The 27,185-nt window shown below is 49.3% G+C and overlaps 1 protein-coding gene across 2 annotated transcripts in view; it reads right to left on the reverse strand.

Annotated features, from left to right (window-relative positions):
• Positions 1 to 215: 215 nt before the first annotated feature.
• Positions 216 to 27,185, reverse strand: part of PDIA5 (protein disulfide isomerase family A member 5) — an 82,083-nt gene continuing 55,113 nt past the window's right edge. The window contains exons 11-18 of one of the 2 annotated variants that reach the window (XM_081137944.1): positions 25,234 to 25,370; positions 24,211 to 24,258; positions 16,113 to 16,189; positions 15,407 to 15,567; positions 11,374 to 11,504; positions 7,245 to 7,315; positions 882 to 1,016; positions 216 to 456 (exon numbers count right to left, since the gene is read on the reverse strand). In XM_081137944.1, the coding sequence (XP_080994070.1) occupies positions 376 to 456; positions 882 to 1,016; positions 7,245 to 7,315; positions 11,374 to 11,504; positions 15,407 to 15,567; positions 16,113 to 16,189; positions 24,211 to 24,258; positions 25,234 to 25,370 (841 nt within the window). In that variant the 3' untranslated portion in view covers positions 216 to 375. The remainder of the gene's footprint in view (positions 457 to 881; positions 1,017 to 7,244; positions 7,316 to 11,373; positions 11,505 to 15,406; positions 15,568 to 16,112; positions 16,190 to 24,210; positions 24,259 to 25,233; positions 25,371 to 27,185) is intronic. The other variant, XM_081137943.1, reaches the window with a different exon arrangement.

Raw genomic sequence — 27,185 nt, forward strand, 5'->3', positions numbered from 1 at the left:
GTAGTTCCTCTCAATACTTGTCATTTTCCAACAGTAGATTCTGTGGTCCAGTTTCCTTGTTCTGCTCTCCAATGACTCACAGGGGCCAGCACTGCATGCCACCCACCCTCCCTCATGTCTTCCGTGTGAATGACCCCAATCGTGGCTCTCACCTCCTGGGGCAGGCCTGGGAAGGAGGGAGAACAGGCCCCGTGGAAATAATCCACACCACCAAACAATTGGTTTAATTTTATTTCAAAATTGTACAAAATGGCCATAAGTGGCTCTAAAAAACATGTTGTCCATATGTTGTCTTCAGACATGTGGAAATTCAGAAAGAACAATAAAACAGGTATCATTCACAGTGTAATGGGAAAGCTTTCTCTGAGGCAGAAGTTACAACTCTTCTTTCTTTTTTCCTAGTCTCTCGTGGTCTCCCTCTCGGAGGGTTCGAATAAAACTGGTAAATCCCAATTCCTATAGGGAAGGGGAGCGAGAGGAAAAAGGGAATTTTAACCCCTGATACTGACGTGCATTTTCTCCCTCACTCCCCTTTCCTGACCCTCCATGTATGTATTCACTCCTCTGGGCAGAGAAACCGGCAGAGCCAGTGGGGGGAGCTGGTGGTGCCAGGAGGGTCTGCTGGCCTACAGAGAAGCCCTGAGAAGCGGGCAAGGAAACTCTCCCACACCCTGGAAGCCACCTGGGCTCTGGGCACAGGACTTCTGTGACAACCTCTGGAGACCCTCTTCCAGCCAGGCCCAGACCCTTCCCTTCTCAGCTCTGATGGGCCCGCTGAGTTCAGGGACTTCTGGAGGCCTCCCTTTGCTGCTGCCCCTCAGTGGCTGTTTCCCTGCCCATCAGCAGAAAGAGCTCTGGGTAGATTTCTCTCCCCAACTCACCGTCCGATCACTGTCATATTTTTCTACAAACTTCCCGTAGTGGTAGTAGTGGAAAGTGGGGTAGCCCTTGATGGCCTCCTGTTGACACAGGTCCTGGTTCTTATCTTTGACGCAGTCAACAGCAGCACAGCAGATCTACAGGCAAGAAAGGGAGGGTCAGCACGGGGGGCTCCAGTCTGAGAGCGGAGGCCCGGGCACTCTACAGACTGCACTGTGATCCTTCCTCAGTGGCAGGGAGGGGCTAAAGCACAGCATCCTTAGCCCAGAGCTCCCTTGAGTCTGATGGTGCCTGTTTCTATTTCCAAGGCATATGGGTGAGGTTTGAGGGCTCAGTCTAGAGTGACCTCAGATTACTTTTTTTTTTAACATATCTTTATTGATTTCAGAAAGAGGAAAGGAGAGGGAGAGAGACAGAAACATCAATGATGAGAGAGTCACTGATCAAGCTCGCAACCCAGGCATGTGCCCTGACCGGGAATCGAACCCCGATCGCCTGGATCCCAGGTCGACGCTCAACCGCTGAGCCACGCCCAGCCGGGCTCAGGCTACCTTTTAAAATCAAGAGTACAGCAGCCCACTGAACCCACAGATTTGGCATCTGTGGAGTCAGCCAACAGCAAATCAAATATATTCTAATAAAGAAAAATCCCAGAAAGTTCCCAAAAGTGAAACTTGAATTTGCCACGCACCGAGCACTATGTTGAACCCACTGGAATGAAGTGATGTGCAGGCACGCCCTGCTGTGGCCTACATGTCAATACAGGTCATATGCAAATACTACTATATTTTATATAAGAAACTTGAGCATCCTGACTTTCGTATCTGTTGTGGTGTGCGTGTGTATGTGTCCCCGGAACCAATCCCCCAAGGATACCGAGGGACTGTACAATGACCATAAAGAACATTTGGACTTAAAAGCAGGTTTTGTGATATTTCCTAGGAGGCACTGTGGGATTCATTCACTGACCAACTAATACTCAATTCCCATCAGCACAGGGAGGGCCCTGGGACACTGGTAGTGCTCGGTAAGTGTCGATTGTGGTTACATTCGCTCTCGCTGGCCCCATACACAAGCTCTGTCCCTGCTAGTTCAGTGCCTGTTCAGATAAAGGGAATCAGATAGAGTCAATTCCAAGGCTTGATGGGAGGTGTGATGGAGGTGGTGCTGGGCTCCGGCAGAGCCCAGGGGAGTGGAGCAGAGGCGCTCTGCACGGCTGCATCTGAGCCAGGCTTGAAGGAGGAGGCAAAGAAAGTGCCAGCCAGGGGGGCACAGTCCAGAAACTGATTAAAGCAAACAGAGTTTTTGGTCAGAAAGAGGTTCCCAAATTGGCCTTTGGCCTCTTCTTGCCCATCTTACAAATTCCGCATGCTGGGTAGTGTTTCCTTATTATTTATTGTTCTTTCAAAAAGAGGGTATAAGGCAGACACACAGAACGGTTTCCCCGTTCAGGGTCACAAAGCAGGGAAGGAGGGGACAGGGTCTCGTACTGGCGACACGCAATACAAAAGCATCACAGAAGACAGAGGGCCGATTCTGAGAGAGGCGGCATTGATGGAAGTCCTGCTGTGTGTTCCAGATGCCAGGGGTCCAGGGTGACCTTGACAAAGTTCAGTCACTGAGTGACTGCCATTCTCACTGCTGAAAGACGTAATAAGTGAGATCATTTCTGAGCCCAGTGCCTGCTCTGAAGAAATTAAAAGAGGGTGATTTGATAAGACAATAGCCAGAGGGCTGCTTTTGCCAGGATGGCCAAGGAGGCCCTTCTGAGATGACATCTGACCTGAGCCCTGAGTAATGAGCGGGCAACCAGCTGTGTGATGAGCTCCCAAATAGAGACGCGCCCACACCAGGACCTGAGAGAAGAATGACCATGGGTCTTTGAGAGCAGAACTCATTAAGGAATTCCGGCTGAACTATGACCACAGCTTGAAGTGATGAATAACCACAATTCACAGTTCTTTGGCTGCTAGTCACTTACATTTGAATGGAGGCCCCCTTTCCAGGTATGAATGCCCAGCAGGCCACAACAGTCACCAGTCACGTTTACCTGCCATGACCTTGTGCTCAGGTGAGCAGGGCTACTAGTCAGTGAGGGAAGAGGGAGATATGGCCTGCCCTCAGGTCACCAGTGCGCCCCACCTGCCCTCCCTCACCTGCCCTCCCTCTTCCCTGCTACCTCTGTGGCTACACAACATTCTCTATAGTGCGACTCTATGGAGCAGAGTTTGCAAATTCGCTGTACACAATCCCTATCTGGCTCTCAGTCCTGATCTATTTGACCCATATAGAATTTTTAAAAATCTGAATTAGCTGCCAACCCAGAAAATAAGCCAGAAGATTTTTATATCAAAGTTTGGCTTGCCAGCTTCTCTTTAAAAGCCACATTGGATAGCACTTGCCCTGTGTTCCCACAGGCAACGCCTGGCTGGAGCAGAGGGGTGGCTATCTCCTTCAGGCAGGTTCAACTTGCTGTTCCCTGGCATCCACGAGGATCCTGATCCACCAGACCTGCAGGCTGACTCCTGCAGGCTTCTAAGAACCTCTGCTCACCCTCTAGAGTGCTTTTTGAATTATTTAGAAATGTGAGGCAGATGATCCTCTGGCTGTCTTCCGAGTTCTGTTTCTCGGGGCAGGCGGGGCAGCCCGGCCCAGGGGAGAACTCACGCACCGGGCGGCTATCTGTGTCCAGCCCTCTGCCAGGGGCCAGTGCTCCCTAGCTATGCTGTGAAAGTGTTTGATGAGTGTTGCTCTGGGCTGCTGCTCTCCCTGCATCCACTTTAAATTATAAACTTAATTTGTATACATGCCCTGGAGCTGTGGGAAATGTAGTGTATGATTTTATAAATCTACTAAATTTAAAATGTGTTCTTATTTGGAATCACCTAACCTAGCTGCCAGGCACACACAAAAAGGGCAACTTCCAGCTGCAAAGGCTCCTCCACACTCAGTTTCCATAAGAGAGGAGACAAGTGCAGCATCTCTAAAGGAAGTGGCATGGACTCTTTGGAAAGAAGGCAGCAAATAAACCATTCTCATCTCTCCCAATTTCACCTAAATGCCTGCCCCTTCACACTCACTCAAGAGTTGCACTGAACTCACCCACAGCACCAAATGTTCACCACTAACTTCTAGGTTTATTTCATGGTAGTTGGCTGTCAGTGTCCTGCTGTGTCCCCGTAGCCCAGCACCTGCCACTGGCACCTGCAAATCCTGCCTGCAGAAAGCTAGAGGGCAGGCCAGGGATGGACAGGGCTTAAGGACATATCCCCTTGGCCAGGTCTCTAGGCATAGCTTAGTTACCAATGAGCTAATCTGCTCATTAACACCCCTGCTCTGGTTCCTTCTCTGTCTCCTCTCCCTTCCTCAATCCCCTCCCTCAGCAGCTTCCTGAGACCATCTCCCAAGCCCCCCAGGCTTCTGGAAAAACTCTGACAATGCCTGTTTATTCGATTCTGATGCTCCCCTTTTCCAGCTGGGTAACTCTGGGCTATTCATTTAACCTCCCTAAGAGTCAGTCTTTGAATGGGAAAATAATAATACCTATTGATTAAGCTACTGTGAGGATAACATGACATATGCTTTTAAAAAGTATTAATGAGAGACTTGTAAGAAATATCATATATATTATTGTTCCTTCATTCAATCAACATTCACAGAGGTCTCAGGAGTAAAGACTGCAGGTAATTCAAGGACAAATGAGGTCCCTGTCCTCAGGGAGCTTTCCTTCCTGATGGGCAGACAGCTTTATAAACATAGGGGGGACTATATACACCATGGCCAAAGTTGCAGCCTCTGGGAGAATCACAGAGGAAGGAACCCCTCCTGGAATGACCTTCATACCTGGCTGAGAGCTGCACTTTGCGCCATGCTCTGTACCCAGGCTGGGCACCCCTGCATGTGCAGTGAGACGAGCCCCACCTTGCAGCTCAATGGTCCTCTGCCCCTGCCTGTGTCCATCAACCTTCTACCTTGGATCCTGGTCCTCCATGGCCCCTTCCATAATGCAATCCATTCCAACACTAACAGGGGCAGCCTTTTCTCCATTCAGCTTGTCAGCTGCTAAAGTCGCCCAATAAGCTCCTCGGAGGGAGTGAAGGCTCCCTAGCTAAAATATGAGCTGCCTCACATGGCTTTATTGATTCGGTAAAATAAATCTCTGTAGGAGCTAATATTGACTTTGGCTATGAAAATGGAAGTGAGCAACCAACTGCATATTGATTGGGGAAGGAACAGGGACCAGCTTCTGGGTGGAAAAAAATACAATTCCGGCTAAGAGGTGTGATGTCAGGAGATCCAGTTCTGGCTGCAATAACCCACTGGGCTTTCCACAGCTCCTCTCTGGGCCTCAATCCCTCATAAGTGGAAAGAGAGAGCTGGACAGACCAGTAGTCACCAAACGCCAGCCTGTGGCCAGCACAAGAGCCAACTCTTACAAATCACAATTCCTGGAACCACCCCCAAAAGAGTCTGATCTAATAGCTCTAGGATTGTGACCGGCAATGGGGAACCAGTAACGTTAGGCCCCCAGGCCAGAAAGACAGAATGCTTCCCCTGGGTTACTGAGAGCCACCTCCAGGAACCCCAGGCCTGCCAGCTGCCCAGGACAGAGAGGTTAAGTGTGCTTCTGAAAACAAGGATTATCCCTGGCTTGGAATAAAGGAAGTTGGAAGGAGAGACAGATGGAATGACACCAGGAAAAGGCAGCAACATTACTGGCCCACGTTAAGACAACTAAGCAAAGGTGTATCAATGTCGCAGAGAAGGAGGGGTCACCATAAAAATGGGGCTCTTGTGCATCAGTAGAGGGGAGAGGGGACAAGGAGGGCTGGCCCTTGGCTGCTGGCTGCAGGCACAGCTAGCCTGGCCTTGTTGTGAGGCCTCACAGACCCTGGAGCCATGGAGATCTAAGCAGCTGGGGTGGGTGGGGGGCGCAGGAAGACCACATACCTCCACCACTCTGCTATCTATCCAGAGCACAGTGTTCTCCAGGGAGAAAAGGCCACACCCCATGCCAACCAATGTCCAGTGTGAGGGAGGCCTGCAGGGACCGGCAGCCTGGGCTGTGCTGGACCTCCCTGGAGATGCCTGAGTAAGAGCAGCCACCCTGACGAATGCACAGGCCCTAGTGGCAGAAGTGGGACGGGTGGTGAGGGAGACAGAAGATGGGAACCCCCTTCTTGCTATGTCCTTCTCAATGCAGGCCAAGCGGTAAGAGATGGGGAACATGTTAGAATGGTTCTAGTCCTTATACCCCCTCCTGGAGGCATGAGGGATACCTTCAAGGGCACAGCCAGGGCTTAGGGGTGATGACAAGACTCCCTGAGTCTAGAGCAGGGTCCTGTGGTCTGAGTCCCCAGTGTGTCCCCACTCTCCACACTCTCCACGCCTGTGCCCCAGCCTGGCTTCCTCTCACTTGCTGTCCCTGTAAGCTCTCCCCATCCCATTAGTACCACTCCCTCAGAGCGAACTCAAGGTGATCCCGGCATCTGTGTCCAGCCAGCCCCGCTCTGCCTGAGGATTCTGCCAGGAAGATAAGGCACCATGGCAGAGATGCATGACTATGCTGCGTGTGTGTGGGTGCATTTCTGGGGCCTGCCAGGGAACAGGTTCCCGCGACGTTGTCCCAGGCTGGGAATGGTCTTCATATTCATCTAGACTGACACTCCAACTTTACAGAGAAGGGAGCTCACGGCCTGAAGAGTTGATGTGACTTCTCCCAGGTCACATAGGTTAGCAGCGGCTAAAATGCACCAGCCTGAGTCCCGGGGTCTTCTCCTGGCTACACAACAACTTGGCCCACAGCCACACACTGCCCTTACCGGGTGGCAGTTTGCCCTGCCCTGGCTGTTGGAGGTGCTTAGGGGCCCCCACTCCCTGCACGCTAATCCAATCTGCAGGTCTAGCTTGTTAATTTTATGCTTCATCAGTGGGACACTGCAGGAGCCTTTCACTTATGAGGCTCCACAGACATAGCCTACTTTCCTTCACCCTGGCTGCCTATAGTTGACTTCTGTTGGATTTTTTATTTTGTATTTTTGATTATCTAAGTAGTGCACAAGTACAAATCCTACTGTAAAACGGTTCAAGTTCTAAAATAAACAACAACACATAACCCCTCTACCAGCCCCCTCTTCCAAGGAAGGGCTGCAATGGCTCAGTGTATCCCTTTTGGTTGATTTTGCAGCATAAATTCAGCCCCCTCTATCCTGCCTTATGAAAAGAGAATGTTTTGGTTCCCAGGAATCCCCTGGTCTCGTCAGATCCTATTTGGGAAAGGGACTGAATGGAAACGAGGAAGGTGTGGGAATTGCTGACAGGGCAAAGTTGGAGGCAGGACAAGAGATGAAGAGGGGTATCCGTACCTTTCGGTCATCTTTGAAGACATCCGCAGTGGCAGTGAAATGTGGAATGACCTTCTTACAGTGTGGGCACCCTGCATGAGAGGGAGAGAGAATGTTGTGTACTTGGGGGAGGCTGCCGAGCCAGGAGCCCTTCCCGGGACCTCCAGAGAGGCTTTCCCAGGAGCGTCTGTCTACATAACAGAATGGGGGGTTCATCTGACTCCTACACCTCCCCCCCCCACATCAGGGCCATGCATCAACCTTGCCACTCAAACTACCATCCTGTGTGTCTGCTGTTGGCATGAGGGCTTTGTCGGTGTCCCTGTGCAAGGCCCACACCTTCGGGAACTTCCCATCCCACACCCAGACTAAGCCTTCCACAGAGGGCTGCCTTCATGGGTGGAAGAGCCCAGTGCAGAGGGAGCTTTGGGCTCAGAAAGGCGATGTGTGCTCAGGATTCTCTGAGCCTATTACAAAGCCTCCTTCTCTTGCAAACCTCTCCATTTCATAACTGAGAAAGTAGAACTGGGAAAGGTGGGGTGAGGTGGGAGGGTGAGGGAGCAACCATGCTGCCTGAGCCCGTTACTCATGCTTTGGGGCTCAATTCCCCATTCTCAGCAACCACCACCCTCATCCCAGACAGAGCTGCCAAACCAGGCCCCTGGACCTCACACTGTTCTTCTACCCTTCACTCTACAATCAACCTGAACCTCGGATCCAGGAACAGGAAAGCCAAGGTCAGGCTAAGAGGAGGACAAGCTGCAAGGGGTCCCTGACACTTCTCGGGGGGCCTAGGTTGGCGACCTCAGGAAGAGGCCCATCAGTGTAGACAAGGCCCTGTGACTCCAGATGGCACAGAGGTGTGCAGGCATCCTGTCTCTTGTTCTGTGTGCTAAGACCCTTAGGCTCTGATGACAGTGTCTCACGCACAGGGCTGGCAACTGTGTGGGGCCACTTTCTCCTCTTGTCCCAGCGAACCCAGGGCAGCATCCACTGAGGAGAGAGCCTGGGAAGCTGCAGGCTGCTCTGGCCCAGACCTACTTTCTTGGCCCTTACTTACCAAGCCCACCTCCTCTCTCAACCATTCCTCAGACACTGAACACAATGCCAAGAGAACAGACTGCTTTCCGTGGAGGATTTCCCTGACTGTGGTAATTAATTCTCATCAAAACACAGGTGGGAGAGGCCAAAGGCCCTGTGGGGAGGCCTGGCTCCAGCCAACTTCCTGACAAACACCCAGGCCACCCCTAGCCCTCCCTAGGCACTGGGAAAGGCAAGGTGGGAAATAGAATGGCTTTGCTCATCTGCTTTCTCTCTTTCAAAAATAAGATAATAATGATTGGCATTTCAAAGGGTTTTGTGAAACCAAACTAAGAGTAAGCTACAACTTTAATCTGTAGTCAGCACTTGAATGCGTTCCTGAGATGGGCAGGACCACCCACGTGGCCTGGCTGGTAGAATGGCCAGCTGGCCCCAGCACTGTGTGGCCAGTGATGGGGAGGGGGCTTAGAGGGACTTTCCATCATCTGACCCAGGAGTAGAGAGGAAAGCTAGGCTGGTTATGGGTTATATTAAAACTAAGTGAGACGAAGCACCTAGCACAACCTAACTCATGGCAGATACTAACAGATGTTTTTTAAAGGGCCTCAGTGGCAATTACAGGAACACTTCACTAATGAGACCTAACAGAGGGAAGAATAGCTTAAATTCATGAAAATTTCGTACTGTGAAGAAACGATAGCATACAGCTATCAAAACATTTAAAGAGTGTAATGTATGTGCTGCGTGACAAGGCTCGTCAAAATGTGCCCTAGGTCAGCTAGAGGTCCCTCGTGAGTGCTGTGGACGCTCACTAATACATCAGGCCGGGCAGAAATAAGCTACCCTGTTCCCCTGAATCTGGAATCACTAATTTCTCATTTCTAACCTCTTTGCCTACTGAAAGTACAAAGGTAACTGTCAGCCTAGTGCAAACTCCTGTTACCAGCAATTTAGAGTATCTAGGTCTCAGATGAATGGCCTCCTGTTGCATCTAATCTTTTCATTATTCAAGAGAAAGGGCACAGGGAATGAATAACTGGAGGGGAAGGTGATTTTAGAAAGGGCATAAAGATGTTGCCAAGGTGTCAGGTGGGCCAGAGAGGCATGATTTTTTAATTTGGGCTCTTTAAAAAAAGGCACCACCTCTGTACAGCAGGAAACCAGAGAAGTCTCCCAGAGTGAGGAGACAGGAACAAAGACTGAGGACAGGACAGAAAATTCCAATTCTAGAGACTCAGCCAAGCTGGCCTAAGAAGGGCAGTCACCATGGCCAAACCATTCAGGGCAAAGAGGGGCTTGAACCGGGAGAGACAGTGAAACAGCAGGAGGAAGATCTGTGTGGAAACTGGGGACATAAGGGTGGAGAGAGTGAAGGGGTGGGGGGTGGGATGTGTGGGGAGGGGAGACTGGGGAGGGATATGGAGGTTGGCTTTTGTTTTTTACTTTATATCTACCTTCCTGTAGTATTTAGAGTCTTAGTATATAAATGAGCATATATTATATATCTATTATAAATAAGTATATATTATTTTTATTATTAAAGTGTTATAGATTTGTCTGTCTTTGAATAGTTCCCTGCCCCCCAATACTGTTTTAACCCACTGATTAACACATCTTAGGAGTCTGGAGCAGGGTTCAGAGATTATAGGCGCCAAGCCCTTTGCCAGAAGTTGAGTGGCTCAGTGACTCACCCTACGTTTAAAGTTCTCTTGCCAGGGCAGTCTGTGAGGCCCTTGAGGCCTGGCAGGAACAATGCCTCCTTCTCTTGTGTCCTGGGTCCAGGACACCACCCAGCACACAGCTGATATTAGAGGGAGAACCTTAGCACCCCAGCAGGGTAGGAGTCCCCAGGGTCAGAGGGTAAGACGGACACTTCCAGGGGAAAATATTTAGTGTGAGCTTTCTAAAGTCCACCCAGCAGCTGGTTAAGGACTCATACTTCTACAGCCAGGTTGTCCCTTGCTGCTGAGAAGGCCCCAACTCTGAACTGAATCTGTGACAGAAAAGGAGCACCAGGCTGCGGGACAGCTCTGTCAGTAACTTGCTGCGAGGCCTTGGGCAAGTCACCCATCCAATCTCCTAGGTCTCAGTCCTGCACCCCCCACGCTGCAGAAGGAAGATATTAACCTCTTAATCCCCACATCCTCCAGGCACACTCTAAGGACAGGTGAGGACAGTGAGAAGCTCTATAGGGAACTGAGAGAGCACCGCCCCACCCATTCGGATGTGTTAGCCGCCTGAGAGTGGGTGTCTGAGGTTGGGGGACTGCAGGGCCAGGAGTCAACCCCTTCCAGACAGTGAGAGCTGAGAGGCATTAGGGATTATTGATACTTGAAAAGTAGGGGCAGGAGGGGAGCAAAAAGGAAGACTGGCTGCGACCCAGCAGGTTTATGATTAGCTTGAGCTGCCAGGCTTCTGCAGAGCTCGGCTTTTTTATCCCTACTCCATGACGCTGGGCTGTAACCTGGGGGAGAGGGAAGGGTGACAGAGAGTGGGACATTCAAGAGCCCTTGCCTTTTAAGTATCAATTAACTTCAAAATGGGAATACACAAAACCTGAGGTCACAAATACCCATGTTAGGAGGGGTGTCACTTCCTCAGCTTAAGCTTTGATTTAAACTAATCACAGCATCTCGGGAGCTCGGGAGCTCGAATGTGGCTGCTTCACCACAGCTTCAAAGCCACCTCGGAAGGCTAACTCCAAGCTGCTAGGTTTCAAGGTTTGAAGGTGAAGTCAGTGTCTGGAGGGATGGAGGGAGCCGAGAGGCGGGAGGAATTGGCCTGGTGAGAAGCAGACAGCCTGGAAGATTCCAGGAACACGAGGAGACTGAATAATTACATGGCAGGTCCCTGCCACAGACAGAAGCAGAGGATTTTAGGCCTGATATGAGATACGCTCCCCGGAAAAAGGGAGAGAACCTGACAGAGCTGGCAGACAAAAGTGGGCCCTGGATTTGAAGGACATGGGCCTGGAATGAGACTGGGAGCCTTGCTTACAGCAGAGACAAGCAGAGTCCATCTGCAGATGCCCTGGTCCCAGGGGCATCTTCTTGGCTCAGCCTGGCCCACCCCTCTACCTCACCCCTCAGCGAGCACCCCAGCTACTTACAAGGGGCATAGAACATGACCAAGGTGTGTTTCTTCTTCTTTAGGGTCTCCCGGAAGTTGTCCCCCATCAGATGCAACACGCTGGTCTGCTGCTCTTCCCAGGTGGGCTCTGGGGGTGGGGGGGCCTCGGGGCTGCAGGAAGCCAGGGTGGAGGGGACACAGTCATAAGGAGAGGCTCATGCACAGGCAAATGATTCTACCTTCTCCCCCCAACACCACCACCCACCACCACGCAGGGGAGCATGAGAGAGATCACTTTGCATCCTTGCTAAAATTTAATTTAAAACCTCAGTTTAAACATGAAAAAATTTGTACTATCAGCAAAGATATCTGATTCCCTCAGAAGAGCCAAATGAGGAGCCATTTTATGAAGGTGTGGAAGAACTGAGCCCCTCTTGGGGCAGGGCAGCCTCTCCAGGTATGGGCTGTCATCTCCTTGTTATGGGCATAGAAGCTCCTCCACAGGGCTCCCCTCCCCCTCCCTCTTGTTTCTTCTGGGACCCTGAAGGCTCTCCATTATCTCCTGTTCCTGAACCTTTTTTCTGGTGGACAGAGCACAGGCCAAGGAGTGCGGTGGTCTGGGTTCAAATCCAGATTACTTACCAACTGTGTGAACTTAGATAAGTTACTAAACTCCTCTGCACTTCTGTTTTCTTTTCTATTAAATGAGTACAATGATACCTACTTCCTGGGATCCTTATAAAGAGCAGGAGGCGTATGTAAAGCAACTAGTCAGCCAAGCAACTAACAGTTGCTGAGACCCTATATGCTCTAATAAATGACAGGTGTTCAGTAAATGCTTGTAATTTTTCATTCGCTTTCTGTCCACTGGTTCCCTCCACCTGCCTCACAGAAGTATAGACCTCCAGGGCCTTTTAAAAGCCTTTGTTGCCCTTGACCCCTTCTCTACAACCATGCTTCTCTCTCTTCTCTGGGAAGTGTCTCTGGGGGATTTGTCTGCTCCCAGTGCTGACACATCCCCCCTGCAGTCTCTCCTTTGCCCCTGCACCCAGACACCCCATGACCACTCTCACCTTTCAGAGCCCTCTCTGCAGAGAGCCTGCAGAGTGCACCTCCCCACCTTTCCCACAGCCCCCTCTTTTTCCAGTTCTATCTCTCAGCTCCTGCAGTTCTCAAAAGATCTCACCCATATGCGTGGCTTCCACAATCTCCATGCCTGAGGATGACTCGAGTCCTGATCTCTCCCCCAAGCCCCCTAATTCCCAGGTATTTCCACCAGGAGATCCCACTGTCATCCCAATCCCAACAAGACTTAGAATGTACTCCTCTTCCCCCTCCTCCACACCCCCCAAGTCAACCCCCCCAATATCTCCACTTAGGTTAATGGCCGGTTGTTCTCATAACAAAGACGCCCCTCCCAGCCTTCCTCCCTTTTCTTTGTCCTCTGGGTCCCATCATAAATCCTGGTTAGGCGGTTGACACTGCCCCCTGACCTCTCTGCTCTGTCCTATCCCTGAATCTTGCCTCCGGAGGCTGGCCTGCTGGTAGGTATGTCTCAGTTGCCTGCAGCAAGGCCACTTGTGCACAAGCCTTGAAACACGGTAGCCTTTCCCAACCCAGTCTGCTCGCCCTGCTTCTGGGTGACAAGCCTCGACTCTGCATCTCAGAGCCACCTGCTGTTCATGCTCCTCCTGAAGGAGTCCTTCCAAGCTCCCCCAAAGAAGTACTATTTATCTCTGGGCAAGGTCCTTAACCTTTCTGAACTAAGTTTCATCATTGAGGAAATAGGAATAAAAATGCTGGCCTCAGTAGGATCTGAGGATGAGACGGGGTAACAGACACAAAAACATTCTGCAAAGGCGGGAAGGTATTACCACTACTTATGTGGTGATGCTGTCAGTCACAGCTCCACATGACAGCCAGCATCAAAAACAAAAACAGCTTCCTTTCTGTGAGTATTTCCACACCATGCACTATGCTAAGCACAACAGTCTAATTTAATTCTCTAGGCAAGTCTATGGGGAAAGTATTATCTCCATTTTGCAGATGGGAAACTGGGGCTTAGCAGGGTCAAGGAACTGGCTGGGGGTCCCAACCTGAGCAGTATCTTGGACCCCAAAGTCCATGCTCTCACAGAGTGCTTTCTCAGGCACTCAGCGGGTGACTGTGTACAGAACGGACAGAGATCCTCATGCTCATTATCTGTGTCTAGGGATTAGTCTCGATTAATGCTCCTGATTCCCTCGGCACCCTAACCACATGTGCAACTACCAAGGACCTTGCCTGAACCCCCACCTGGCTTCACCCCTCCCAGTGAATCAGCCCTGGCACTAGAGCAAGGCTGAGGTGGGGTGAATAGCAACCTGCCTCCACACTAGAAGGACCAGGGAAGTGAGCGCCATGTCCCTTTTGGAGGTGAACCCCTAGTCCCCTTTGGTCCCTAGGACAAAGGCCTGGATACTCTTAGAATCCACCTGCGTAATGAGCAGGACAGTGGGGGGAGCAGAGACCAGGAGCTCACCGGCCCACCCACCTCGTCAGGGGCTTCCTCTGGACCTAGTGGGAACTTGATTCCCATTCATTCCGTAAGCTGGGGTTTCTCAAAACACTATGGCTGAGAGTCCCATTCACACTTCCTGAATCAAAGCTTCAGGACAGCGGCCCAGAAGCTGTGCTTTAAATAAGCACCTCAACACCAGGTGACGCTGACATACATCCAAGTCAGGTCCGAGGTCCTAATAGAGTAACTCAATTTAGATGTTGCTATTTTGCAGTTCTCATGTCACTTTGTGACTCTAAAGTCTTGGTTCTCACATGGATGTCATTATACCATGTCCCAGGGACCTCTGCCAAGGCTGGAATGTCTTCTTTTACTTTATCCCACCCTCAGCAGAAATGAGGAAATGGCCTCGAATATTCAAGTTGTGTGTATATGTGTGTGCGTGCACGCATCTGTGTGTGCACGTGCGTATGTGTGCATGTGTGTGCATGTGTGTGTTGGGGGAAGGTTGTAGATAGGAAAAAGGCTCCTCAGTTGTGTCCTAACAATTTCTGCCTGTCAAGCAAGGCCTGAGACTTCCTCCATTTCCCAGGGCAACTGTGTGACGGCCCAGTTAGTCCCTCACAGGACGGGGAAATGTTATGAACTGCATGTTCCAAAGTCCTGGGGTAAGGTGGAGGATCCCTGAGTCAGTAATTGCAAGGTTACTCAGGTTCTCTGGAATTGCAGGCTGCTGTGGGATGAACTGTGTCACCCCCATATTCATATGCTGAAGTCCTAACCCCTAGTACCTCAGAATGTGACTGTATTTGGAGACAGGGTCTGTAGAGAGGTAATTAAGTTAAAACGAGGCCATGGGGGGCAGGCCCTAATCCAATCTTCCCGGTATCCTTTTAAGAAAGGATATGAGGACACAGACACAGAGGGGAGACCACGTGAGGGCACAGGAAGACCACCAAGGAGAGAGGCCTCAGAAGAAGCGAACCCTGGACACATCTGGTCTTGAACTTCTGGTCTCCAGAATTATGAAAAAATAAACTTCTGCAATGAAGCCACCTGGTCTGTGTTCCCTGTTGTGGCAGCCCTAGCAAACTAATATGCAGGCAGATGGAGCTCTCTGAAATCTTTATTTTCAACCCCAGAACACCGCAGGCTGCACTGTGGACAGTTAGGAGGCCCAGTGAGCCACCAGCAAACCTGGATCCAAGTGAGTCTGGCTGTCGATGTGAAGAGCTGAGTGTTTCCTTCATTCAAAGGGGATGGGGAAAAGTGCAGATGATGAAACCTGGGGCCAAAACCTTGGAAAAGGGGGAAGGGGGTCCTCTACAAAAAGAAACACAGGCTTACTGCAGCTGATGAAGCTGCATCCAGAAAGGCTATGTGACCTGCTGGGTGAGGACATGTGGTGAGCACACCAGAGGAGACTTTAGGATTGGGGAAGTCAAATCTGTCTAGGATCCCGTGGCCCTGAGCCAAGGACAGTAGCTCTTAAGGTTTAATTCCCCTCCTCAAGGCCGTCTCTGGTGGCTGACAGCCAGGAGTCAAGATGTCCCATCAAGGCCATTAGACTTACTTTCGCATCCACTCAATAATGTTCTTCTTTGTTCTGAGCACAGGCACTGCAAGTTTCTCTCCATTCTTAAAATACTTCAATGTGGGAAACTCGGAGATGTGGAATCTTTCTGCCAGGGCCTTGTTGACAGTGGCATCGACAGCTGCAAGGACACCAGAGCTCTGGGATGGGGGAGAGGCCAAGCATGCATGACAGCCTCAGACACCGTGCTAGCAGAGCAGAGGAGCCCAGACAACAGCTCCCAGCCCACCCTAGACCTGCCAGGACTTCACTGGGGGGTGGCTGGCCCCTGGGCTCACATATCCCAGGGAATGAATGAACACTGGCATGTCCATCATTTCACATTATGGGCTGAGATGAGGCTTTTAAATCTGCCCCACCAAGCGGGCTGGGTAGCCTGTGGCTGTTCCCAATAGCCAGGGTCCCAGAGAAAAGCGGAAGAATCCTGGGGCTTTACCTCAGAGCCATGACCTGACAGAGGTTACCTGGATGGGCATGGGAATGCGACCCCACTGTCTCTCTGAACCCCTGGTAGGGCCCCACCCGTCTGACTAAGGCCTGTCTACTTGGAAGCGTGGAAGTACTACAGGTCTCCAGGGACTGGGAGAGCTGCTGCAGAGCTGGCAGGGAAAAGTCATTGCAATGATTCATGTCACTGATTCTTCAGACAAGAATGGTGGGGGGAGATTAAGGGAAGGATACTTACGCCTGCTTCTGCTTCTCCGTGGAGGACTTCCGCTGCACTCTCAAACTCTGGCTTCATTTTCTTACAGTGTCCACACCCTGTGGGAAAAAATAGAGAGAAACCATTCCCATGCACAGAGGCTCTGGTGATGTCCCCTGCTGCCTCCTCTGCAAGACAGCTCGGCCCTTTCCCAGGGGCACTGGGAGAAAAGAATGAGTACCAGCTCAGACAAAGAAATCTTTGCCTAATCCACTGCGGAAGGTTCAGCCCCACAGAACCGCCTATTTCTGTCCTACTCACAAAATACTTCTTATTCATATATTTCTGTGGCATTTAATTCTGTACTGCCTTGCGCCCGTCATATTTCTGTCTTCAGATATTTAGGAGCAATCAGGGCATCTTTTTAAATTTTTTTTTTTTTTTTTTAATCCTCACCTGAGGATATTTTTCCATTGCTTTTCAGAGAGTGGAAGGGAACGAAAGAGAGAGAGAGAGAGAGAGAGAGAAACATCAATATGAGAGAGACACATCGATTGGTTGCCTCCTGTATGTGCCCCGACAGGCCAGGGACTGAGCCTGCAACCCAGGTACATGCCCTTGGCAGCAATCAAACCTGGGACCCTTCAGTCTGCAGGCAGGGCATCTTTTTAAAACACAAATCAGATAAAAATTCCCCTGGTTAAACCTTTCCCATGGCAGGTACATCAAAATCCAAACTCCTTACCCTGGCCACAAGCTCCACACCACCTGACCCCTCCAAACTCAACTCCCTCCTGCCCTCCACTCCACAGCCCTGGCTCTCTTTCTGTTCTCCTATCATACCAGGCTCACTTCTACCTCAGAGCTCTTAACACTGTTGCCCCAAACACGATCTTCCCCCAGGTCTTTGTATGGCCCAGCCCTTTATTTCAATCACACTTTTATACAAATTTCAGGGCTATAGAGAAATTCCCTGGTCACATAACCCAAAAAAGCCTCACTCATCATGATCTCTTCCAGTATCCTATTTATTTTCTCAATTGGACTCAAAACAGCTAGAGTAACTTGCTTACTTGTTTCCTATCCATCCCCCCAACTGGATCATAAGCTCTGGACAGACCTAGTTGTCTGTCAAGCTCACCACTGCATCCCTGGTACTGATGATGGTGTTCCACACACTTTTTGACTGTATTAACCTCGTGGCTATATTGTTCAGGTTTATACCTGTGATAGCAAGATTTAACTGGACTAAAATATGTATTTTTTTCTAATAGATTTTCATTGATTTCAGAGAGAGGAAGGGAGAGGGAGAGAGATAGAAACATCAATGATGAGAGTCACTGATCAGCTGCCACCTGCATACCCCCCACTGGGGATTGAGGCTGCAACCCGGGCATGTGCCCTGACAGGGAATTGAACCTCGACCTCCTAGATCATAGATCAATGCTCAACTGCTGAGCCATGCCAGCTGGGCTGGACTAAATTCTTTTGGGGCAAGTCATGCCTTGCGCCTAAATAGTTGCTACTTTGACTAACCACCTCTATTTAGTATAACTGGCCACCAAGGCAATTACTGTGCAGGTACTTCCCCTCGCCAGCACCATTTATATATTTCCCGCTTTACTAGGTCTAAAAAACATCTTTGGAAATCTCCAACACCCATGGATGTTGTTCTAAAGTTTCCCATATGTATATACCCTTGATATAGTTATGGTTTTCACTTCTAACATTAATTCCCTCTGCTCCCTGAACAAGTACTAAGGCTAAGCAATAAACTTCTATAAACAAAGTTTATGATGGGGAGACTGGCCAGGCCCTGAGGAGAAAGACCTGGCTGGCACCCGTCTGTTCTGGGGAGCTTAGGTCACGGGTGGTGTCACCTTGACCCCAGCTCCAGCTTCCTGGGCCTGGCCTTCAGGATATCCTGGCGGCAGGAGAGCCAGACGAGGGGGGTTATCCGGAGCAGGACTCCGGCCCGCTGCATTTTAGTGTCTTGATTGTGATTTGATAGGCCATTAAGTTTTATCACCAAACTTCCTTGTTGGGTTTTTATCATCTGTGTAAGTGCACTTACGCTGATTTTCATGACCTGGCACAGAGGCTACGCATCAACTCCTCAATCACACTCTTTGGCTGTGGGAATATTGGCCTCCCATCAACCTCAAGCCTTCAGATTCCTCTGGACTCCATTATCTTCAATTATATTTATGATTTTATTGCAAAGCAGCTATGAAGACTTTCCTAGATCCTGGAGCAGAATTTTCCAGAGGACCAGATTAATTTGGAAAGCTCCCTGGTACCTGGGACTCTAGAGGAGCCTGGATTTTCCTACCCACATTCCTGCTGTGTTGCCTGGACCCTGGCTCCGGCCTGCCTGGGAGGGGAGTGCCCACAGATGCAAGCAGACACACTGATGTCTTAACATAGTGAATACCTCCCACTCCTCTCAACACCTCAGAGCTTTTTTTCAGGCTTCCAGCTGTGTACACACCAAAGCCGACTTGTACACACTCACAGACACCCTCGGGCAAACCCATACACTGATGGATGCTTCCATTCATCACACAAGCCTCTTCTTATGCAAAGAAAGATTTGGGTTTTTTTCTTCCTTTATGTTAGTGTAAAATGTGTATAACAAGCTTTTAATTTTTTTCTTCCAGGCTTCTATCCTAAGGAAGTAATCTGACACGTGGACAAATATTTACGCATGACTCTGTGCAGCATGATTTACAATGAGGAAACAGGGCAAACAACTCCAACCATCAACATTATGATGCTGGTTAAGTAATTGATGGTGCTGTGATTCAATGGAATATTATGTGAGCTCAAAAAGCATGTACAAAAAAGCATTTTTAATAACTAAGAAAATACATATAAGATATTGTTGAGAAAAATGTAAAAAAACAACAGGTGCACAGAAAAAGGGACTGAAAGAAGTAAAATTAAATCCCTTCCTTCTAAGGGCCCAATAAGTAAATGAAAAATCCAGATGAATTAAAGAACAAAATATAAAGCCAAAAATATTATAACAAAATATAGTGTACTATTTTTACATCTTAGGGGTGGATTTCCCAAGCAGCCCATGAAACCCAGAGGTTGGGATGGAAAAAGGCAGACTTGCAGAAGGCTCAGTGCTGAGGCTTGGGCTCCCTTTTTTTAACTATGTGGCTTTTGGCAAGTTTCTTGACTTCTTGGTGCCTCCTCTTCCTAACCTGCAAAATGGGGATAATCTTGATATATTCATAGGTTTTTGTTGTAAAGACTGAATGAGTTAATATGTGGAAAGTGCTTAGAACAATGGCTGATCCATAAGTGCTCAAAAAATATTCTAGCTGTTATTTAACTACTAAAAATGTAAAGCTTTTGTACAATGAAAGGCACCCTAAAAAAAGTTAAAGCAAGCAACAGACTAACAGAGGACATCTGGAACATGGATAACAGGTAACATCTGGAACATAGATAACAGATAAATATCCATAACAATGGAGTTCTAGGTCAAGAAGAAAAACAAACAACTACCCAGTAGAAAAATGGGCAAAGGGTATGAACAGGTGGTTCACAGAAGAAATAAGGAGAGCTAATTATCACAAGAAAAGATACCCGACTTTCCTGGAGGCCAGAAGCTGTGGAAAAGTGGCCCTTTTGCCCAAGTTAGCAGGGACAGAAAAGGATGACAGTATCCATGCTAGCAAAGACGCAGGCTCTGTCACACACAGTCAGGTGTGGTGACACCTTTCTGGAGGACAGGGTGGCAAGATCCATAAAAGCTCAAGCATACTTAGCCCATGGCCCAGCAACTTCACAAATTTCAGGAAATAGTCAAATATTTAGACATGTTCTCAAATACATATGTTTACACGTGTTCATTGCAATGTGTGAATGATGGAAGACTGGAGGCGAATATCTGTCATCAAAGGAATGGTTTATGATTTACAGCATCTCTAAATTGTAAAACACTATTCAGTGATTAAAAGGATTGAGATAGATTTGCATGCCAACACCTACATTTACATGAAAACATCTTTGAGACCTACTGGAGAGTAAAAAGAAGCAAATCACAGAAAAATGGATAGGGAATGATCCTCTTTACATAAAAAATAAAACCCCTTATTTAGGTAGAAGCACAGAAGGGGGATATGCCAAGTGTTAACAGAGGTCAAACCTGGGAAGGAAGACAGGAAGACGGGGTGGGGAGCACTGTGTTCTTACGTATCCCCTGAACCTTGCATGACCAGTAACAAAAATGTTAATATTATGCTTAAATTATTTATGCAATTAAAAAACAAAAGTGACTACATTAAGGAGTTTTATGGCATGATAGTTTACAAATCTGTACATATGTTAGAAAACAATCAATTTAACTGTATGTTAATTTAATAAATAAAAGTTAAAACAAGGGAAAAATAGAAGAAACTAGCAAGAATGATGCCAAAAAGAGAAACGTGGTTCCCTCTGAATTATGAATTATAGTTGTTTTTTCCTTAATCATTTATAATTCTCTGTACCTTCTAAATTTTCTACAAAGATCACATATTACTTTGAGAATAAGACTGCAATAAAGAAAGAGAAAGTCTAGACTCAGGAAGGGACCTGCCACCCAACAGACAGCGCAGCTCCTGGAGGGCAGAGGCACAGCGGCCTCCACCACAGCACATACCTGCTGGTGGCAGGTTGTGGCAAAGAGAACATCTCATGGGGCCTGTTGCCAAGGAAAGGGGGAGGACCAGGGCAGAGCTGCTGGCTGGCCCGAGGGCCCTGGGTAGGGGGCGGCAAGGGGTTGTTCTGGTCCCCCAGCAGCACTTTTGTTGGATTCCCTGTCTACTCCTCAGCACCCGCGAGGGAGGCAAGCTGCTCTTGAGCAACACCCTTCCTTTTAGCAACCCACACGTGGGACACTCACTCAGGTAGTGTTAATATGGCATCGAGTCCTTCCCTGGCCTAACGAAGGGCTGGAGATACATGGAGAGGGAGGAGCAGGTGGATGTTATTGCAGCAAAATAGACGGGGACAAGAGAAGATCAGTGACAAAATACAATCTGATTTCTCATTCAGGAAGCTGCAGAAAGAAAGAAAAGGCACCAAGGAGGGGCAGTTGCCATCCTGCTGCCACGCCCTTTCCAGACACCATCTCTGTCTGCTGTGAGACTGGAGAGCTGGGCCTGGGGCTGCAGCCTCCCACATCCACCCAGGTTCTCCACTGCGATGGATGACAAAGGAGGGGGTGCTGAGCAATGGAGATGCCAGCCCCAAGGCTGGGGCCCAGGCTCAGTCCTCATCCCTCCTGGTACACAGACCCCCCTCCAAGCACACTGCCCACTCAGACTGTCCTCCCAGGAGGCCTGGCCGCTCCTGGAAGGGGGGACCCATGGGGCAAACCTGCTTTAAATTTCAGTTCCCCCTGATCTCTCATATGACCTGGGGCAGGAGTGGAGCTAGCCTCTGTGGCGGGCCCCAGCCCTGAGGCCGAGCCTATGCTTATTTGTTCAGTGACAACTCAGATGTCAGATATGAGAATATGAGTGGGATTTCTACAACTCCAGCTGGGAGAGAGAAGGCAGGTGAGGAGGTGAGAGGAGAGGCTGAGAGGGGAAGTAAGTGGCACGAAATCTGGGGAAAAGAATAAAGAAGCAGTGGGTGTGTGGAGTGTTTGACAATTAAACAGTCATGCCTGTGCCCTTTCCTGCCAAGAACCTAGGAGTGTGGCTCAGTAGGCACCCATGAAGGTTCCAGGCAGAGAATCCAGGGACTTGCCCTGGAACCTACAGGTACCAGAAAGCACTGCCTGGTCAGGAGGAAAGCTGAAGACCCCGTCTCTCCTGGCCTTTCAAAGCTGGGCTAGGAAAGAAACAAACAGGGAGCACTTACTCTCAGAAATAACCCTCAGAGAGAGACCATGGATCTTCCTGGGAGACAGTATCAGGATTAATGTTCATTTTCTTCTCTATAGTTTCCTATAGTAACCCTTGATAAACGTACATGCATTCCTTTCTAATTAGCAAAAACGACATAAAAATTAATGCAGCTTTTTGGTTTCAGCCCAACTATTTCAGTCTGTTGGGATTCTTTAAAATCTTGGTGCAATTGTTCGATAATTTACCTAGCTATCCTCTCCCAACTCTAACCCTCGCAGATTTAGAAGTATGTCTTGCTTTTTATAGTTCTAACGAAACCGCTGGTTAAAAAACAAGTAGCAAGCACCCTCTAGACAGAACCAGGCCAGCCTGCACTAAGAGCGTCAAGGGGATGCCCCCCGCAGGAGGCCGCATCCCACCAGGCTCTCTGCTTGGCAGTCAGGAAACAGCAACTCACTTTTGATAGACATGCTAATTCACCCATCTAGTAATCTTATCCCAAGAAACAAACCAAGGATGTGTGGCAATCCCTAGTAGAATCTATGGTCTTCTATGTTGGCAGAGCCCAATTTCTTTTTCTAAGTCTCCACAATGGTCTGTTTCTAAACCACTCTCTATTTGGTCTGGGATTAAAACCTGTAATATTGTGATTTCCAGAATTCATCTTTTCTACACTTGGGAAACCTGGGACAGCACTGCCAGTCTCTGGCCTCCTGACATTTTTCCTTTTCTCAAACACCCCAAAAGTGGCTCCCTGATCACCGTGGGTTCCCTGGAGCAGCTGGCATGACACACAGCTAGGCAGCTGGGAGCTCTCTGTTCTCAGCTGACCTCGCCTGGGCTCCGCATTCCCTCTAAACCACACACATTCCATCCCTGTCCAAGCTGCAGACCAAGCTCCTAGGTAAGAAAGATGGTGTAGAGAGATTGTCTGATGCAGAGCCACTCCCCTCTGATGAGAACAGGGAGTTCATCAGGGAGCTTCACCTCCTGCTTCTGCCCTGAGCCCTCTCTCTCTGCCAGTCCCACACACGCACACATGTGCAGAGCCAGAGGCTGGCAGGCACCTCATCAGGGAGTGCAGCGTCCCTAACTGGCAGACACCCACTAAGAGGAGTCTCTGACAGCTCCATTTGCTAAGTCTGAAATCAGAGCTCCTCAGCAGGGCTCTGCACAGAGCAGGGTATTATTCATAACATTAATTAATAATGACTAATGGGGAAAACAAAAGCTGCCACCTGGTTTCCAGTTCTTCTCTAATTCTAATTTAGCTCTAGAACAACTTCATTTGTTCATTTTCTCATTCGTTAAGCCCTTACTCTATTCTATGCCCATGGGTTGGGGGAGGGGTAATGAGTGATCTCCTTCTGGTTCAGGGAGGGAAGAGAAAGTATTATAAGAGGGACAGGAGAGGAGGGAACCTATAGTGGGGCTCCTGGTCCCAAGACCCTATAAGCATCAGCTACTACAATGGATTGCTCACAACTTATGACTACAAAAAACAACAGACAAAACACACCTAGCTTGCAACCAGGGTTGTTAAAAAGAAAGTGCTTAATAAACAATTATTAAATGATTCCAATCTATCTGGTCCATAATTTTGGATAATTTACAGGACTCATCACAGGGGACACCTACTCTTCACGCTGTAATGCATAAACCACAAACCGCTCTGCACTCTTTCCAGAGCCGGGTTGGGCTTCCTTGACGCAGACCAGAAGGACGGAAACACAATGGTGAAGTTCCCAGCGGCGACTGAAAACAGCCAGCCTGCACCTGCTTTACTGCAGGGAGAGGGATGCAGGCAGGGTGATTTCAGCTCTAGGTTCAACATAACTTCCTGCAAGACTTACTTCCATCAGCAGCTCTGAGACTGGCTGGGAGAGCACAGTTCAGCTAGGGAGGGTACTGCAGTGGTGCCTGGCAGGCAGTTTTCCAGGTACCTCCAACCATAGGGACACCCACTGAGGCCCTAGTAGGGCCAGGGGTGACCTGCTCCTAAGGCCCTAACTGTCACTGCCCTTAATCAGGAGGGTTTTTGAAACTTAAGTGTTTTGGATTGTGTGTGTATGTGTCCATTTCCTAAAAATCCAGAAGGAAAAGGGCTGAAGGGAATACTTTTCCTTTGGATTATCTTAAGAACTTGGCACTTATAAGAAAAAAGGAGCTGGGAAAATTCCCAGTAGTAATCCATTTATGAGCAATTCCCACCTAACCACACCCATGTGATGCTTGGGGGGGGGGGGGGGGGGAGCGCGCAGACCAGGGGTCAGCAGTACAAGACTCACGGAACAGGGAACAATTTTTGTAACTTCCTTGTGCATCAGTCTCCACATCTGTAAAATGAGGTTAATCATATTCGCACTGTGGGAAAGTTAAAAGGAGATGACCCTGTAGGAAGCCACTTTATCACCATAGGGTAGTCACAACTGCTAGTATGAGGATCCCTATAATGAAGATGATAAAAACAGATTGTCACTGACTATGGACTGAACAATTATGACCCTAATCAGTAGTTATTTTTTGCTTTTCCTCCCACCTTCTTCCTACCATTGGGATGGGCCCGCTCTTTCCCAGCCTCGGCTCCCAGGAGCTCTGTGCCCCAGGCTGTCATCTCCCTGCTCTCACACCATCCTTGTTCACCTTACAAGAGCAGCCTTCTCCCTCTTGGAAATTACAATCAATTTCCATTCTTCATGGGAATGGGAAGGATACTGGCCTAGAAAAGTCCTGAGCTACAGGCCTTCCAGCCATATTGTCAACACATTTTACAGCTTCACCCATTATCCTTACTTGATCCACTGTGGCCACTTCAGGCTATGACCGACCCCAGTGAAGCAGAAGGAAGGCTTTCTAGATGCTGGAGGGTCTGAGGCTCCAGCCTGGCCTCACTGTGCCCTCCCAGCTGCAGGGCAACATATAGGCCCTCGCGGGGCCTCAGTTTCCCCGCCTGTAAGATGAGGGGTGACTACTGTTAGGCAATATCAAAGGGCCCATCTGATCCTAATTCCTCCAATTCTGGAAACCCCATTTGCATTTCCTGATCCACGCTGACTTGGAGAAAGAGGCTCAGGTCTGCCAGGTTGAGCTGAGGGGCACATGCAGCCTGACTGGGACTTGGGTGCTATTCCACAGTGATACAGGGTGGGCTGTGTGCACTGTGAAGGCAGGGACCTTGCTATCACTAGAGCACCCCTGGCACCGAGGAGGCATCTGACAAACAAGCGCTCAGTAGACTCAGGTCCCAGAGCAGCGCTGTCCTAGGCTGAGGGAGGGAAGGACGTGGTGGGGAGGAACAAGGCTCCACTCACATGGGGCGTGGAACATGACGAGGACAGAGGCGTGCTCCTTCACAAACTGGTCAAAGTCTTCATCGGTCAGGTGATAAACGGAGCCGCCCTCATCTGCCCAGGGAGTCTCGGGGACCTGGGGCTGTGGTGGCTGCGGACTGGAAGACCAAAAACAGGCAGAGCTCAGAGCAAGCCCTGGGGCCTGAGCAGCCCTTACAGAATCCAGCCCCCTGGCACAAAGCCCCCACTGGCTCGGCATGGCTGGCTCCAGGGGCTCACCAGGAATTCCTCTGATGAAGGAGAGGAGGGGTGAGAGTTCTTGCCCTGCCCACCACCACTGTCCCCTCAAAGCCCCACAGAAGTGCTGATATCCCAGCATGAACAATGGCATTCATAGCTCTTTAGGCAGCTCAGGAAATCTCGGTGCCTTCCAGGCATCTGGAGGTTTGTGAGCTCCTCAAGTTCTTTCAAACTTTGAGCAAACTGGTGAAACAGATAGGACAGCAAAGAGGGGCCTTTGGAAAGCTTGCTGTCGTGTTTAGCAGTGCCCCACAGGCGGGAACAAGAAGAAGGAACACTACAGGGGATGGGGTGTGCACGTGGGGGTGAGGAGGAAAGAGAGAAGCCGGGTGTCTCAGACCAAATCTGGGCCGGGAAGGGAAAGGGAGGCTGCCCCATGGGTGACCAGCGTGGAGGAGGTCATGATAAGGAAGAGCAGGGCAAGGGAACCAGGCTGGGGGTACCTAGGTACGGCAGCGTCTACAATACATCACAAATCCTTCCTAGACACCAGGAACAAGGTTATTTAGTTCCCCAGAGGCAGAGTGCTTGAGCAGAAAGAGTCACTTGGGGCTAGTCCAAATCCCAACTCCACTATTGCTGGCTGCAAAACCTCAGGGAGCTGCCCAGCCTCCCTGGAGTCTGCTTCCGCCTGGGATAACTGTGCGCTGGTATCTACGTGGCCAGTTGTGAGCAGGAGGCTCTCAGGTGCCGTCTATGGCTCCAAACTTGTGGACAAGACTGCTGGTGACACAAACGCCCTAGTGTTCACTGCCACTAGCCCCTTAATTGCTGCTTTGAAAAAAACCCTTAGGATCACAAATGTGAAAAGACAACCATTGTTTCCTACTTCTCAGAGCTGATAGTAGAAAAGTGTAAAGTTCCAGCAGCCATAGCTGAGAATTTATGAGCAATGTGGTCAACACAATGGAATCCACCACCCACCATGTGGCCCACACAGTGGAACCCACCACCCCCACCCCACAGCAGGGCCTGGGTGTAATGCCACCCTCATCCTCGGAAGCCCTCTCTGGTGCTTCTGACTAGGCCCCACTGGCAGCCTAGTCACCCTGTCCCAAGTTATGGGAAGCAGGAGGGAGATGGCAAACCACTCTTAGGCCTTTCACATCCAACATCAAATGGGGCTGGTGGCAAAATCAAGTTTTGAAATGAATCACCAGCCAGACAATGGGCCCACACCAACACAACACCAACCCCTCAAAACACACCACCAATTCCATTTCAGGGGATTTATCTTTACAATACACCTGCACACATCAAAACTGTGTGCATTCAGAGGTATTCATCGTAGATGATTTGTCATAGCAAAGACTGAAAATAACCCAGTGTCCACTGGTGGGAGATGCGTAGGTACACCGCAGTCCATCCACCCAACAGAGGGTCGAGTAGGGCAAAGGACCAGGAAGCTCTGCACACTGACATGGGCAGACTACCAGGACACAGTACAGGCTACAGTCTGCTAACAAATTTGGGAGAGATTTAAAAAATACTTATTCACATTTGCTTGTGTCTGCAAAAAGAAACTAATCAAAGTTGCTACCTCTAAGGGGTGGAAGGGAGAACAGGATGGAGGAAACAAGTGGAAATAGGACTTTTCAATGTATAATTTTTAAGTGTCTTTAAAAAACATTACTTTAATTATATGAGTGCAATTAATATTAAAATAATATTAA

Source organism: Miniopterus schreibersii (genome assembly GCF_964146895.1).
Source record: "Miniopterus schreibersii genome assembly, chromosome: 5".
Lineage (NCBI taxonomy): Eukaryota > Metazoa > Chordata > Mammalia > Chiroptera > Miniopteridae > Miniopterus > Miniopterus schreibersii.